At 44.7% G+C, this 16,117-nt stretch overlaps 1 protein-coding gene across 2 annotated transcripts in view; it reads left to right on the top strand.

The window, feature by feature from the left end:
- Positions 1-2,178: 2,178 nt before the first annotated feature.
- The window catches only part of matcap2 (microtubule associated tyrosine carboxypeptidase 2), a 23,033-nt gene continuing 9,094 nt past the window's right edge, over positions 2,179-16,117 (top strand). The window contains exons 1-2 of one of the 2 annotated variants that reach the window (XM_066674930.1): positions 2,179-2,397; positions 11,315-11,958. In XM_066674930.1, coding sequence (XP_066531027.1) covers positions 2,373-2,397; positions 11,315-11,958 — 669 coding nt within the window. In that variant the 5' untranslated portion in view covers positions 2,179-2,372. Of the gene's footprint in view, positions 2,398-3,892; positions 3,970-11,314; positions 11,959-16,117 lie in introns of those variants that run through there. The other variant, XM_066674928.1, reaches the window with a different exon arrangement.

Genomic DNA, 16,117 nt, shown 5'->3' with positions numbered 1-16,117 from the left:
AATGTTATAATAGTACTACCTGATAACTACTTTCATCTACATCCAATTCCAATACGGGGGCACTTTGTAGTGCTACAAAATAGCAGTCCCGTCTGCATACTTTACTAGCCCCTTATCACCCTGTGCTTCAATGGTCATGACACCCACAGAACGTGTAATGTTTGGATCATGGATCATTCTCAGTGACCCTGATGTGGTGGTGTGTGTGTTGGGCTGTTTTTTTTTTTTTATATATATATATATGGGCGGCACAGTGGCACAGCAGGTAGTGTCGCAGGTCCCTGGAGCTTGTGGGTTCGATTCCTGCTCCAGGTGACTGTGAGGAGTGTGATGTGTTCTCCCTGTGTCTGTGTGGGTTTCCTCCGGGTGACTGTCTGTGAGGAGTGTGGTGTGTTCTCCCTGGGTCTGCGTGGGTTTCCTCCGGGTGACTGTCTGTGAGGAGTGTGGTGTGTTCTCCCTGTGTCTGTGTGTTCTCCCTGCGTCCGTGTCGGTGTTGCCCTGTGAAGGACTGGCTCCCCCTCCAGGGTGTATTCCCACCTTGCACCCAATGATTGCAGGTAGTCTCTGGACCCACCGCGACCCTGAACTGGATAAGGGTTACAGACAATGAATGAATGAATTTTTTTTTTTATTAAAGGAAATGGTTATTTTCATCATGAAAGAGTTCTTCAGGTTGATGGCGAATGTGCTATAGATGGTTCTATGAAGCACCTTTTAGAAAAGCGTTCAATATGGCACCCAAAATGATTTGGCTGCTGTTATAAGCTTGACATTGTTCAAATGGAGGAACCGGTTTTGATGGTCAAACTTGTAGTGTAGAAGTCGGTTGGGGGGAGGCTCACCTGCCCAGAGATTTGTGTATTATTAGATTAGTTGTACACAGCAGTTGTACAGAAATGGTTTTTAAACACAGCATTCTATAGTATGCTTGTATCGCTAACAATGCTAACCAGGAAAAAGCTAACAAGGGCATAGGGTTTTCTCAAAATTTAACTGTAATGCGGTCAGCTCGGTGTGATGTCATTCAAAATTTACAGTGGTTTAATGGGAAATGTTTTCCCAAAGACACTTAGTGACGGACCAGGGCCAGATTTTTAACAGTACATGTGGGAAATCGGGGACAGTTTTGGGAATGTTTCCTAATAAATGCTTGCACATCTCCAACAAAACTGTCTCAACTCTCCTATAAAACAATGTCTTGGATGTCAGGCAGCATATTCATAACCATTTCTAATAACTTTGGACCTCGGATGTCTGATTCCATTCAATATAGTGGACATACTGTTTTTGAATCAGTAAGTTTCTCCTGAACTGAGCATTTCATACCAAAACACTCTTAATGTCTTAACAACATAATTAATGTAAATCAAAGAAAGCTGTGTTTTTAAGCTTAAAGGTGTAGTACACAATTGTTCTGGAGTACAAGTAAATTTTCAAACAGTTTGGTGCAGCATCAAAAATCGCAACCAAGAACTTCATCATGGATTATTGAATTCTCTGGGCCAAAGATGAAATGTACTCATTAATTTACTCATAGCTGTCACATAATATTCATTCATTCATTCATTATCTGTAACTGCTTAACCAGTTCAGGGTCCAAAGCCTACCTGGAATCATTGGGCGGGAAAACACCCTGGAGGGGTCCTTCACAGGGCAACACACACACATTCACACCTACGGACACTTTTTGAGTCGCCAATCCACCTACCAACGTGTGGTTTTTGTACTGTGGCAGGAAACCGGAGGAAACCCACGCAGACACAGGGAGAACACACCACACTCCTCACAGACAGTCACCCAGAGGAAACCCACGCAGACACAGGGAGAACACACCAAACTCCTCACAGACAGTCACCCGGAGGAAACCCACGCAGACACAGAGAGAACACACCACACTCCTCACAGACAGTCACCCGGAGCGGGAGTCGATCCCACAACCTCCAGGTCCCTGGAGCTGTGTGACTGCGACACTACCTTCTGCAGCACCGTGCCGCTCACAATATTTAATAATATTAAATATTAAGTAACTGCTTCTGATAATAAGATGAATGCTAATCTGTAGAGACTAGCTGGGCCCACACTTAGGCCGGATTCAGGATAGCATGCGCACTACCTAGGGGCCTAAGTAGGGAGCAAGTGTATGGACTGGAGCTTGAGTTTGTTGTCGGTGACGTCGTTTTTAACCATGGCAACAAGCTCTCTCTCTCTCTCTCTCTCTCTCTCGCTCTCTCTCTCTCAGACTGATCCGCGGAGAGAGCTCGGAAGGCGCAGAGATTCAGACTTTTCGAGGTGTTTTTAGCAGCTTAGAGATGGTTTAGCAGTTAGCCCCCGAGGGTGAATATCCACTGTCCTGTTGTTTGTGTCCTGAGGCGATGCTGGAGGCGATAAACGTGACCGGTGAGTGTTTGTTTACGTCATTTTCTCCGTTTAAACTCGCTGTTTTCCTGACATTATTAAGCACAATTTCCCTCAATCTCCAGTGACCGTTATTCTGTTTATAACATAAGACAAGGTAAAGTCTCTTGTATCGGGAGCTGTGCATTGCTCCATTAATTTACAACAGTAACTCACAGCAGCAAAGTCTAAAGAAACATCTTTATCTGATCAATGGGTGATTTTTTACACACTAAACTAGAGCTAACGGTGGAAACTGACTAGTTTCATTTGCCCAAGGAGGTTAAATATACTCAACTCTATTAAATATAGTACAACACTGAGGGATTTTTCATGAGTGTACTTTCACTTTTCCCCAAGGGAGTTAATGAGTAAAGGAATGTCTTTAATTCATTCATTCATTCATTCATTCATTCATTCATTCATTCATTCATTCATTTATCACTGGTTACCACTTCATCCTGTTCAGGGTCACAGAGACACACCCGGACTGGGCTCCAGTCCAACACAGCGCATCACACACTCACCCAGTCACTCACACACTCACCCAGTCACTCACACACTCACACATGTGGACAGTGTCACACACTCACCCAGTCACTCACACACTCACCCAGTCACTCACACACTCACACATGTGGACAGTGTCACACACTCACCCAGTCACTCACACACTCACACATGTGGACAGTGTCACACACTCACCCAGTCACTCACACCTGTGTACAGTTTCACACACTCACCCAGTCGCTCACACCTGTGGACAGTGTCACACACTCACCCAGTCACTCACACACTCACCCAGTCACTCACACACTCACCCAGTCACTTACACACTTACACCTGTGGAGAGTGCATCACACACTCACCCAGTCAGTCACACACTCACACTGTCACTGACACTGTCACACCTGTGGACAGTTTCACACACTCACCCAGTCACTCACACACTCACCCAGTCACTCTCACACTCACCCAGTCACTTTCACACTCACACAATCACTCACACACTCACCCAGTCACTCTCACACTCACCCAGTCACTTTCACACTCACACAGTCACTCACACACTCACACCTGTGGACAGTGTCACACACTCACCCAGTCACTCAAACCTGTGGACAGTGTCACACACTCACCCAGTCACTCACACACTCACACCTGTGGACAGTGTCACACACTCACCCAGTCACTCACACACTCACCCAGTCACTTTCATACTCACACAGTCACTTTCACACTCACACCTGTGGACAGTGTCAGTGTTTGAAACTGGGTGATTGTATGTGAGTGACTGAGTGAATGTTTGTGTGACTGGGTGAGTGTGTGAGGCCCTGTGATTAGCAGGAGACCTGTCCGGGTGTGTACAGATGAATGAATGAATGAATGAATGAATGAATGAATGAATGAATAACCGCTTTGACTCATCAGCTCACTTCATTTTTGCACAAAGGTCTAAAAGACAACATTAGTCATGGTGTTCGGGAGCGCCAGTGCAGACTCGTGTATATGTGAAGATACCATTGATGCCGAGGCGTATACTGAGACTTTGGAGAAGCATATGCTGCCATCAAGGTGATGTCTTTTCCTGGGAAGCCTGTGCTTATCTCAGTATGACAATGCCCTGCCTGCAACAGCGTGGCTTCATAGTCACAGGGTGCACATGCTCGAATGTCCAGATTTAGTCCTGTCTTCTATTTATTAATTGATGAATAAAAACCCTGAAATTCATTACATATTATTTATATCTTAAGTATTCAGTCCTATGGTATGTGACATGATGTTATGTCATTCTCAGAACAAGATTTCTTTAAATTATCTTCAGAATAATATATAAAAAATCAGCAGAACTTCTAATGTGTCAATATTTTTTTCCCAAGCGAAGTTGGACCCGCTGCTCTGTTAATCATGAAACCTTTACACAGTTTGAAGGACAGCTTTCACATTGTCAAACCCATTTCCCCGTACCATTTTATGTTAAAGTGATATCAGACAAGTCAAAGGTCTTGGAAATCAAACCCTAGTTTTGTTCTGCAGATTTAATTGGTTTCATTACAGTAAGAATAACTCCATAGAGAAAAGGGTAGTGCTCTGTCTATGCGGCTCTCGGATGCTGAAGCCGTGCCCTCCTGCTTCCAGCTCAGTGACTTTATTTAGACATTTCACTGTTGTGAATCCTCAGGGTGGTTCTGCGAAGCTCGGTCTGTGTCCTCCACTGTCCACATTCATCAGCGTCATTTTAATGAAACATTAACGTCTGTGAAATCACTGGCTTCAGCTCCTCGCTGAGAGAGCTTCTGTGATGTGATCCTGAAAAATGAACAGATACAGCTCACTCATGCACACGTGACATCCACAGGACATTGTATTTATGGTGATGCACTGTGTAAAAGCCTTAGTTCTCATGAGAAAGCTGTCTGGACAGTAAGTGTGTTTTGTTTATTGTTTTTATTTTATTTTTATCGTTTATATAAATAAACACTGTCTGGATAAATAGCTGTAGAGATTGTTTTTAGGGAGCTTTGGATATTTAAACAGGACTTAATGCTTAATTTAACTGTAATAATTATATTAACTGTAACATTAATAACAAAGGGCGGCACGGTGGCGCAGCAGGTTAGTGTCGCAGTCACACAGCTCCAGGGACCTGGAGCTTGTGGGTTCGATTCCCGCTTCGGGTGACTGTCTGTGAGGAGTGTGGTGTGTTCTCCCTGTGTCTGCGTGGGTTTCCTCCGGGTGACTGTCTGTGAGGAGTGTGGTGTGTTCTCCCTGTGTCTGCGTGGGTTTCCTCCGGGTGCACCGGTTTCCTCCCACGGTCCAAAAACACACGTTGGCAGGTTGATTGGCGAATCAATAGTGTCCATAGGTGTGATGGAATGTGTGTGTGTGTGTGTGTGTGTGTAGCCTTGTGAAGGACTGGCGCCCCCTCCAGGGTGTGTTCCCGCTTTGCGCCCAGTGATTCCAGGTAGGCTCTGGACCCACCGTGACCCTGAACTGCATAAGGGTTACAGAGAATGAATGAATGAATGAAAGTAATAACAAATTCACTACTGCTCCTACTTCTGCTACGACTAATGAAGGGTGGGCGATGTGACACTAAGATAATATATATATATTTAGAGTAATTTAGGTTATTCTTGCAATAACATTTTTTTTGACTGACAAAAGACTGAAAAAATATTTTATTTATTTCAAGAAAATTACTGCAATAAGATGTTTATTATTATTATAAACTTTACATATTTTTGAATATTCAGCAGATTATTTTGTAAACAACAGTAACGTACCCAGATTCTGATTTTGTATAAAATAAGTAATAAATAACAAATAATTCCAAACAAATAAAGTGCAGGAAATTTAGTGTGTGCATGTAAACAGCAAACGTAAACAATTATACAAAATTAGATTAGATTAGATTAGGTTAGATTAGATTAGATTTCTTCTGTACGTCTTCAGCTGATGGAAGTGAGGTCCCTGTAATTTTCTGGGCCGTATTCACCACTCGCTGTAGTGACTTACGGTCAGCAACAGTGCAGTTCCCAAACCAGACTGTGATACAGCGGGACAAGATACTCTCAATCACACAGCGCTAGAAGTTCACCAGAAAGGCTGGAGACAGATGTTGTTTCTTTAGCATCCTCAGAAAAAAGAGGCGCTGGTGAGCCTTCTTGACCAGGCTGGAAGTGTTGGAGGTCCAGGACAGATCCTCCGATATGTGTGTTCCCAATAACTTGAAGCTGGCGACACATTTGACAGCCATCCCGCTGATATAGATGGAGTCGTGCATGCCACCTTTCTCCCTCCTGAAGTCTATGATAAGTTCCTTTGTTTTGTTGGTGTTAAGGGGCAGGTTATTGTCAGTACACCATGTGACCAGATGTTCTACATCCTCTCTGTAGGCCGTCCCATCATTGTTGCTGATGAGGCCAATCACTGTGGTATCGTCAGCAAACTTGATCATAGTGTTTGATACATGAACAGTCTAACAGATGGTGAAACAGATCAGCTGTGTTTCCCCGGTGTGTTGTTGCAGGCTTCTTTTATATCTAATGTTGTAGATCAGATATTTTGTGACTGAACCACCTCCACTCTTCTGCGGTCGCTCTCTTTTTATGGAACAGACTCCTCCACCTCAGAGACACTTTCCCCAGTCCAAGTTGTTGCTGTGTCTAAATGACTCACACAGTGAAGGCATGCCATGTTATGCGTAACGGTGTGACATCATTCCCAAACAAATCAGATTATCACTGTTATCACAATATAGATGTTATTTATTGTTTTAAAAATTATACAGGTATTTTTTTTACAAACAGTACAGTATGGAACAGCCTTACTACTATAGCTAGGGTTGGACGATATGGTCAAAAGTTATATCACGAAATGTTTCTTTATTAAGAATGAAAATAGTAATTGTAGTGACATAGGAATCTTCTCAACAGAAACGTGACCCTGTGCAGATCAACACCAATTAAACCACAAGTTGTAAAATACACAAGACATTAAAGCTGCGAAATAACAAGGGTATCCTCCATATAGCTGTGATCTTCCGTAAGTGACTGTGTGCTGAATGAAGGTGCTTTTCCTCTCGCTCAGTCTGTAATAGGATTAGTCTGGTTCCAGTAGATCCGTAGAGAGTGAATGAGGCTCTACCCTAAGCCTCCGCTCACCTCTCTCTTTTTACTCCGATCCGTTTCATGTCTTTTGTTGAACTCGGGGTTAGACGCACTGGGAGATTGTGTTTCCTGGGAAATGAAGACACAATCTTCTTTTGTTTTCTTGCCTTAAGTAGTGTGTTACCCTACACTGACCCGTTAATATTCGTTGAAGGGCTGTATCCCGGAAAGATGAGTTACACCCTTTTGTGGAGGGCGTTTTGTGAATACGGTAAATGTATAAGGTCCCCAGTAATTGGTTCTGGAGGAGTGTAATTGTATTCTCTGACACGATGCAGCTCCATCCAGTAACTTTGGGATTACGAAGGCTGAAACCCATTTCATCTCTTGCCCTCTACCACTTACTGTAACCCTCCATTTTGCCTAGAGGTAGTGTGTCTCAGTTAGGGCTGTGCCATATCGTATCGTTCGTGATAATATCGTCATAATTTTTTTTCAAAATTCTATTTCATGGTAATAGTGATATTTTGACTTGTTTACATAATGAAATCCTGCAGTTACCTATAATACGGCCTATGTTCTTTACGTGAGTGATTTAGACACAGTGACGTATGGTGGAAATTCAGTGACTTCAGTCATATGGAGGTGATTTGGTTACAAAATAACCGATGTACAATAAACCATGGTATTGTGTAAAAATATATTTTGTTTATTAGTATTAATAGTAATATAACATTTATTTTGTTGCAATAGTGTTTTTGAAATTAATAAAAATTTTGTTTCAGTGTTTTGTTTACATCGCCAAGAATAGATATTGGCAAAATACCTTGAAATATCATGATATTATTTTATGGCCACCTCTAGTCTCAGTTCTTTGTTCTCTGACAGAGGGGTAGGGTGAAGTGTTAGGGCAACATGGCCCTTCAGAATTTCAGTAACCGAGGATCAGAATGCCAGGGCCCCCGACCCCGACCGCCACCCGATCCACAATTCACCAGACCCAAATTACTACCTCTCCCACAGGTGGTGGGCCCATGGGAGAGTGGACTCATGTAATTCCTTCGGGCTAATCCCGGCCGAACCCCATGAGTGAAAGTCCGGCCACCAGGTGCTCGCCAAGGAGCCCCTTCCCCAGGCCTGGCTCCAGGGTGAGGCCCCGGTAACCCTACTCCGGGCAAGGGAGACTGTGTCCATGTTCTTGTGTTTTTCATCCTTGTCTTTTTGGATCACTCTTTGTCTGGCCCATCACCTAGGACCAATTTGCCTTGGGAGACCCTACCAGGGGCTATTGCCCCTGACAACGCAGGCACGAAAACCCCTCCACCACGTTAAGGTGGTGATCCAAGGTGATCCCAATGCGGGGGTACTGGAGAAGAGAGTCCGACCTATAGTTGAACCTCGGATCCAGGAGGAACAATGCGGATTCTGCCCTGGTCGTGGAACACAGGACCAGCTCTTTACCCTCGCTAGGATCCCTCGGGGTATTCTGTGGGGGGTGCTAAGGGAGTATGGGGTACTGGTCTCTTTGCTACGAGCTATCCAGTCCCTGTACAAACAGAGCAGGAGTCTGCTTCGTATGGCTGGCAGTAAGTCCGACTGGTTTCCAGTCGGAGTTGGACTCCATCAGGGCTGCCCGTTGTCAACGGTTCTGTTCATAACTTTTATGGACAGAATTTCTCGGCGTAGTCAAGTGGCGGAGCGTGTCCGGTTTGGTGGTCTCAGGATTCCATGTCTGCTTTTTGCAGATGATGTGGTCTTGTTGGCTTCATCGAGCCGGGACCTCTTGCTGGACCAGTTTGCAGCCGAGTGTGAAGCGGTATGAGGATCAGCACCTCCAAGTCCGAGTCCATGATACTCAGTCGGAAAAGGGTGGAGTGCTCTCTCCAGGTTGGAAGTGAGATCCTGCCTCAAGTGTAGGAGTTAAAATACCTCGGGGTCTTGTTCACAAGTGAGGGAAAGATGGAGCGTGAGATTGACAGGCGGATTGGTGCAGCGTCAGCAGTAATGTGGGCTCTGAACCGGTCCGTTGTGGTGAAGAGAGAGCTGAGCAGAAAAGCAAAGTTCTCGATTTACCGTTCAATCTACGTCCCAACCCTCACCTATGGTCACGAGCTTTGGGTAGTGACCGAAAGAACACGGGTACAAGCGGCTGAAATGAGTTTTCTCCTCAGGGTGTCTGGACTCTCCCTTAGAGACAGGGTTAGGAGCTCGGACATCCGGGAGAGACTCGGAGTGGAGCCGCTGCTCCTCCACGTCGAGAGGAGCCAGTTGAGGTGGTTCAGGCATCTGGTCCGGATGCCTCCTGGACGCCTCCCTGGTGAGGTGTTCCGGGCATGTCCAACGGGGAGGAGGCCCCGGGGCAGACCAAGAACACGATGGAGAGACTACATGTCTCGACAGGGGCTGGGAATGCCTCGGTATACCCCCAGAGGAGCTGGAGGCGGTGGCTGGGGAGAGGGAGGTCTGGGTTTCTTTGCTCCGACTGCTCCCCCTGCGACCCGGACCCGGATAAGCGGTGGATAATGGATGGATGGATGGATGGCCCTTCAGAGTCACACTCCAAACGAAGGGCTATGAATGCCTCATTATCATTCATTGTCTGTAACCCTTATCCAGTACAGAGCCGTGGTGGGTCCGGAGCATACCCAGAATCACTTGGCGCAAGGTAGGACATCAGTCCTTCACAGGGAGACACATACGCTTATACACTCACATCTATGGACACTTCCGAGTCACCAATCCACCTACCAACGTGTGTTTTTGGACCATGGGAGGAAATCACTCCTCACAGACAGTCACCCGGAGGAAACCCACGCAGACACAGGGAGAACATACCTAACTCCTCATAGACAGTCACCTGGAGGAAACCCACACAGACACAGGGAGAACACCCCACATTCCTCACAGACAGTCACACGGAGCGGGACTCAAACCCACAACCTCCAGGTCCCTAGAGCTGTGTGACTGTGCCATTGTGCTGCCTCCCAGTGTATTATCTTAGTCTGCTATAGTTTCTCTGTGTTATGACCCTTTACTTCATAATAAACATTAAATGTTGCTAGTAGTATCTGATGTCTTTTTAGTTAGCTGTAAATTTCCAGTTCCACCTCAAATTGTGAAGCAGTTACATTCTGGTGCCTGATACTAATGCAACATTTATGGTGACACTAGATGTTTCAAAGTAAAAGCTGCTGAATTAGGAGCTGAATTCCGTTTCATACCACAGCAAATCTTCTGAAGGAATATGACACTCTAAATTTATCTTAAGTCCAGCAGCGCTCCTCTGATATCACTGTAGACCTTTAGAGCTGCTACAAAGCACTGCTGGCAGCCTGGGAATGAAGCACTGCTCTTTGTGTTCAAATGAGGTGTCAGGCTCTTGAATGGTCGTCCTGTTTCCTAGAGGAAGATTTTCAACACTACACACTTTAACTCAGTTTCAAGAGCCAAGATGACACTCGAAAACAAGGGGTAGGGGTAAAAACAATAAATGGGTTTTACCATTAGAATGGCATGTTTTAAGGTGGAATGCTGTGTTTAACTACGGAGCCAACTGTAGATTGTTGGTGGTTGAAATTTAATTTGTCCTTAAGTTTTCATTCAGTGTTTGAATTACCACAGAAACTCATTTGGAACTCGAGGTGTTTAGTTTTGTTGCACTTTCGCTCTGTGTTTACTTTCATATAGTTAGTGCTCTCCGAAACTTGTGAGTTCCACCTTAAGTAATCAGTAATAGCAAATATAAGTCAATATTGTCCACCTATGGAGCAACACCCTCAACTCTTTTCATTTTTTTTTTAACATTCCACGGTCTCTCCACTGTCCAAAAGCCTCCAAATATTGTTTCTTGTGGCTCAGCCAGTGATTGAAAACCTGAGCCACTTTGGAATAAGACTCTAAGTTTTTTCCCCTCTTACAGAGCCAGTGCTGCGTACAAACACCAGAGCTTTTTTCCATCACAACAGACAGGAGAGCTTGCAAATTGTGAGGCAATATTCTCAGAATTTAATATCAATTGTTTTGGATTAAAATAAATCATGTTCATTGCTTTTAAATGATCCAGAATTATGACCAGCTTCAGAATCTGATTTCACTAATGCTTTTGTGGTTGTTTGCCATCAGATTCTCACAGATAGGTTCAAATATGTCATGTAAAGTCGTCCCAGAGGAGTAGAAGCTGTTACCAGAGCAAAGTGGAACAAAGTCCTGATTAATATCTTAAATTTTAGAAGAAATCTTTGGATGATCATATGTCTATAAACTTTAAGTTGCACTTATTCTGAGTTTTCTGAATGGTTTCCCTGCAGAGAGACTCCACTGGCCTGAGATGGAGATGACTAAAAAGTGTGTTCTGAGTCCACTGGAGACGCCACTGAGCCCCAGCCAGCTGTACCTAGAGCGCTGGTCTCCAGGTATGCTGAAGAACCTGTTTGGAACCAGCAGCTACAGTGTTATACTGCAGAATGAGGAGGAGGACCGCCAGAGCCCCAAACACTTTCCTTACAGACGACACAAACTGACCCAGCACCTGGTTTCCACAGGCTCCAGAGCTCCGGGTGTGAGGCCTGTGGTACTGATAAGGTCCAGAGATGGTTACGGGGACAGCAGCCAATCACAGATCTTCTCCAGCAGCACACGACTCAGGAATAATTATAATATCACAATCCTGGGAAACACCGTCGGACTGAGCCCACGTCCTGTTGTCAGGCCACAGAGAGTTTCCCAAGCGAGCTGTTCTCGTATTAAATTGCCCCTGCTGCCCAGAGGAGGGGAAAACATGGTGAAGAAGCTGTGCATCCTCACCGCTATCAAGCCCTCCAACGTGGAGAGTGAGAAGATCCGGTTCTTCAAGTCAGACTTCACCTACAACCCTCAGTTCGAATACAGTAACCCAGTCGCTCCGCACGTGCTGGAGAAGCACAGCACCGCCTCGGACCGCTTCCTCACACAGGTACAAGCTCACACGCACACACACACACTTTCAGCTACTTCACTGTGCACTCATTGTTTACTCAGAAATGAGACTCTCTCGAGCAGCTGCACATGAGCCTAAGGTCACCATGCTAAATGCTAAGTGTTGGGTTGATGGATATCTAGTTTCCCTGGATTCGGCTGTGGAGCAGTGGACCTGTGTTTACTAGAATGATTCAGCTCCAGCCAATTAATCAATCAATCAATCAATCAATCAATCAATCAATACATTCACACAATAAAGCAGTCAATCAATTAATTAATCAAACTATATCATTTTGTCAATCTATCTTTCCCTCTCTTTCTCTGTCCCCCTTTTTTCCTCTTCTTTTTTTGTTTTATTCATCCATTCATCCAGCTCATTCCTTCCCTTTTTTTGACTTGTCTCCCTTCCTTCTCTTTCTCTTTATATCTGTTTCTCCATTGCCTTTCTCTCCTTTTCAGAGTCTCTTTCACTGTGCCCTTCTCTCCCTCTTACCCCCGCCACCCGAGCTCTGTTTCTTCTCTCTCCCGGTAGAAGAAGGGGTGTTTTAGCCTGGGCTCCAGCACCCAGCTCTGTTTTTAGAGACAGACAGCTTTAGGAGGATTAATCCAGGAAAAGCAGGAGACTGAAAAAGATACTGATGCTCCTTCTGGTTGGATTAAGGCAGTAAATCACGCCTCAGGGTGTGTACAGTATCTGTATAAAATATCCTGGGCAGGCATCCAGAGTAGCGTCTCCTGAAGACTGTGTTGAAGGAGCAGGTGTGATTAAGCCATCAACAGAAGCAGAGTAATGAGCTTAAAGAGTCTATAAAAGTGGGGGTGACAAATTACACTCAGTCCAGTGAGACATGGACCCCATCATCAGAACTCTTAATGAATATGTTCATGTTGCTGTGATGTAGATTCCTCCAATAGCGCACACAGGTGGTTGGTGTGACGTTATGCTGAGGATGTGTTTTACATAGTCTCTTATGGTGAGTCTCATATTGCTAGGTTGTTGATTTTATTATTTGTAATAATGCTGGGGTGTGTAGGAGTAGTCAAGGAGTAAGAGAGGGGGGTATATGCAGGAGATTTTATTAACAAGAAACAAAAAGGTACTTTAAGGACAAAGGGAAGCTAAACAAAAGGGCAAAACACAGAAGCTAAGGAACTAAACAAAAAGGGCTAAATACAGAGGCTAAGGAGCTAAACACAAAGGACTAGGCTAAACTATAAACAGCTAAACGCTAAACAAGGCTCAATGCTAAACGCTAAACAAGGCTCAATGCTAAATGCTAAACAAGGCTCAATGCTAAACGCTAAACAAGGCTCAATGCTAAACAAGGCTCAATGCTAAACGCTAAACAAGGCTCAATGCTAAATGCTAAAGGCTAAACACAGCTAAAGGCTAAACACAGAGCAAAAAATTAAACACAGAGCTAAAGGCTAAGGAACATCAAGCAAACATACATACAATGAAACACCAACAAGAAACACCTGGGTACTAATTAAGACACATGACACTAGAAACACAAGGGAAGGGTATCACATGACCTGGGAACAATCAGGAAGCAGACACAAGACAGGGGGAAACAGTCACATGAAAAGGGGAGCACAAGCAAGAAACAATACAGAACACAAAGCTAAGCACATTACATTACTAGAGATTATAGAGCAGCTGCACATGAGCCACCATGTGCAGTGCCATGTGTGGGATAGAAGGCTACAAAGCTCCCCAGCACTGATCTGGGTAGACTGTAGATGTGGTACTGTGATCTGTGGAGTAATAGGGAAATTTGCGACGAGATGGAGTGGGGCTTGTGGTCCAGAACAAACCATTCAACATAAGCACCCGGCCTCACTGTTGCTCACGTGGCTGAATGCCATAAAATCCTCACAAAAATGTTTCAAACTTCAGTTAACCCTCTTTCCAGAACAGTAGAGGATGTTAAATGGGGGCAACCTACCAATCAATAATGTTTGTTTCAGAGGAAATAATGGATTAACAAGGTTCTTCAGTGTTTTGTTTTTGAAAAGGCCACAGAACATGAAGGAAGGTGATCTCCTGTCTCAGAGCAGTGGACATTAACTTTTCATTGAGGGTTCCAAAGACACCGTACTTTTTCCCCTCATTAACCCAAATGCACTGTTTGCGATGCCTTTTTGGCTCTCAGCTTGGCCTATGGTCTGACGGGACCTATTTCCCTGAGTGCGTTGGCATGTAAAGTTAATGTGGTAATATGTGGATTGAGCGGAAATGACCCTCCAGTGTGTTTCATAACCAAAGGCCTGTGGTCAAAATCCTTTCAGGAAGTGGTCAGCTGTACACGAGTACTCCCCCTTCAGGGTCATTGCGATGACAGGTGATTTAACACGATGCAGCAGCAGGCGTCTAGTACGCTGGAGGCTTATGTAGCTCTCAGTAATAATAATAATATAAGGAGAAATATACAAAATATTAATATAACCATTATTCATTCATTATCTGTAACCGCTTATCCAGTTCAGGGTCGCGGTGGGTCCAGAGCCTACCTGGAATCATTGGGTGCAAGGCGGGAATACACCCTGGAGGGGACGCCAGTCCTTCACAGGGCGACACACACACACACACACATTCACACCTACGGACACTTTTGAGTCGCCAATCCACCTACCAACGTGTGTTTTTGGACTGTGGGAGGAAACCGGAGCACCCGGAGGAAACCCACACAGACACAGGGAGAACCCACCAACTCCTCACAGAGAGTCACCGGGAGCAGGAATCGAACCCACATACTCCAGGTCCCTGGAACTGTGTGACTGCAACACTACCTGCTGCACCACCGTGCCGCCCAATATAACCATTATCAAATGTTTTATTTATATAGCGCTTTTTACAACTAAGAAACCACAATGACCATAGAGAACAGAAAGAGGAGAAGAGAACTGTCTGAGGACTTAAGAAACCAAGACTGTGTGCAGAAACCAAGACGTTGCACACTGTGTTCACAGTGTGCAACGTAATCAAGTTTACAACCCACGGCACTGTAGCTAATCTCCCTGGACGTGGACGGAAGAGAAAAATTGATGAAAGGTTGCAACGCAGGATAGTGCCGATGGTGGACAAGCAGCCCCAATCAAGTTCCAAAGAAATTCAAGCTGTCCTGGAGGTTCAGGGTGCATCGCTGTCAGAGCTAACTATCCGTCGACATTTGAATGGAATAAAAAAAGCTAGAAATGTACGTGAGTAAGCCAAAATCCTTCTGGGGAACCATCTTGTGGACAGAGGAAAGCAAGATAGAGGTTTTTGGTAAAGCACATCATTCTACTGTTTACCGAAAACCTACAAATAACAAATGAACACAGAAGTCAAATATGGTGGTGGTCCAATTATGTTTTGGAGTTGTTTTGCTGCCTCAGGCCCTGGGTTCTTTGACTTTGTGCAAGGCATCATGAAATCTGAAGATCACCAAAGGATTTTGGGTCGCAATATAGGACCCTGTGTTAAGAAGCTGGGTTTGCATCCTAGGGCATGTGTTTTCCAAACATACTTCAAACATCACCCAGAAATGGATGGAAACAAAGAACAGAAGTTCTGAAGTGGCCAGCAATGAGTCCGGATCTAAATCCTATTGAACTCCGGTGGAGAGATCTTAAAGTTGCTGTTGGGAGAAGGCACCCTTCAAATATGAGAGACCAGGAGCAAAAGAAGAGTGGTCCAAAATCCCAGTTGAAGAAGCTTGTTAATGGTTATAGGAAATGATTGATTTCAGTTAATTTTTTCAAAGGGTGTGCAACCAAATATTAAGTTGAGGGTGCCAGTCCATTATTGTCACAGTTGACAGATTTACACAAAGCCGCTTTACATAATTAGCATCAGAACACATCATCAAGGTTATTATGGGTTCATCAGACGGGAAGCATCAGTCAGTGTTGCTAACCTGAGTCCATTTCTACTTCACTGTAGTGGGTGGTGGGAAATGGTGAGTGGTCCGAGGCTGGCAGCAGTAGATGGAGGTGAGCAGCTGGTCTGGACTGCAGGAGTGCCCAGTAAACACTGATCTTCCATCAGTGGGCCGCCATTTTCTCAGAAAACATTAAAGAGAAGCAGTTAGTTTGGTTGAGTGCAGTAGAAAAGCAGAATATTTTCATTAGTGTAGTGACAGACTGGGAGGAGGGAAACCAGAAGGAAC

The sequence above is a fragment of the Hoplias malabaricus genome, chromosome 6 (assembly GCF_029633855.1).
Source record: "Hoplias malabaricus isolate fHopMal1 chromosome 6, fHopMal1.hap1, whole genome shotgun sequence".
NCBI lineage: Eukaryota > Metazoa > Chordata > Actinopteri > Characiformes > Erythrinidae > Hoplias > Hoplias malabaricus.
This window is presented reverse-complemented; position numbering and strand designations above follow the sequence as displayed.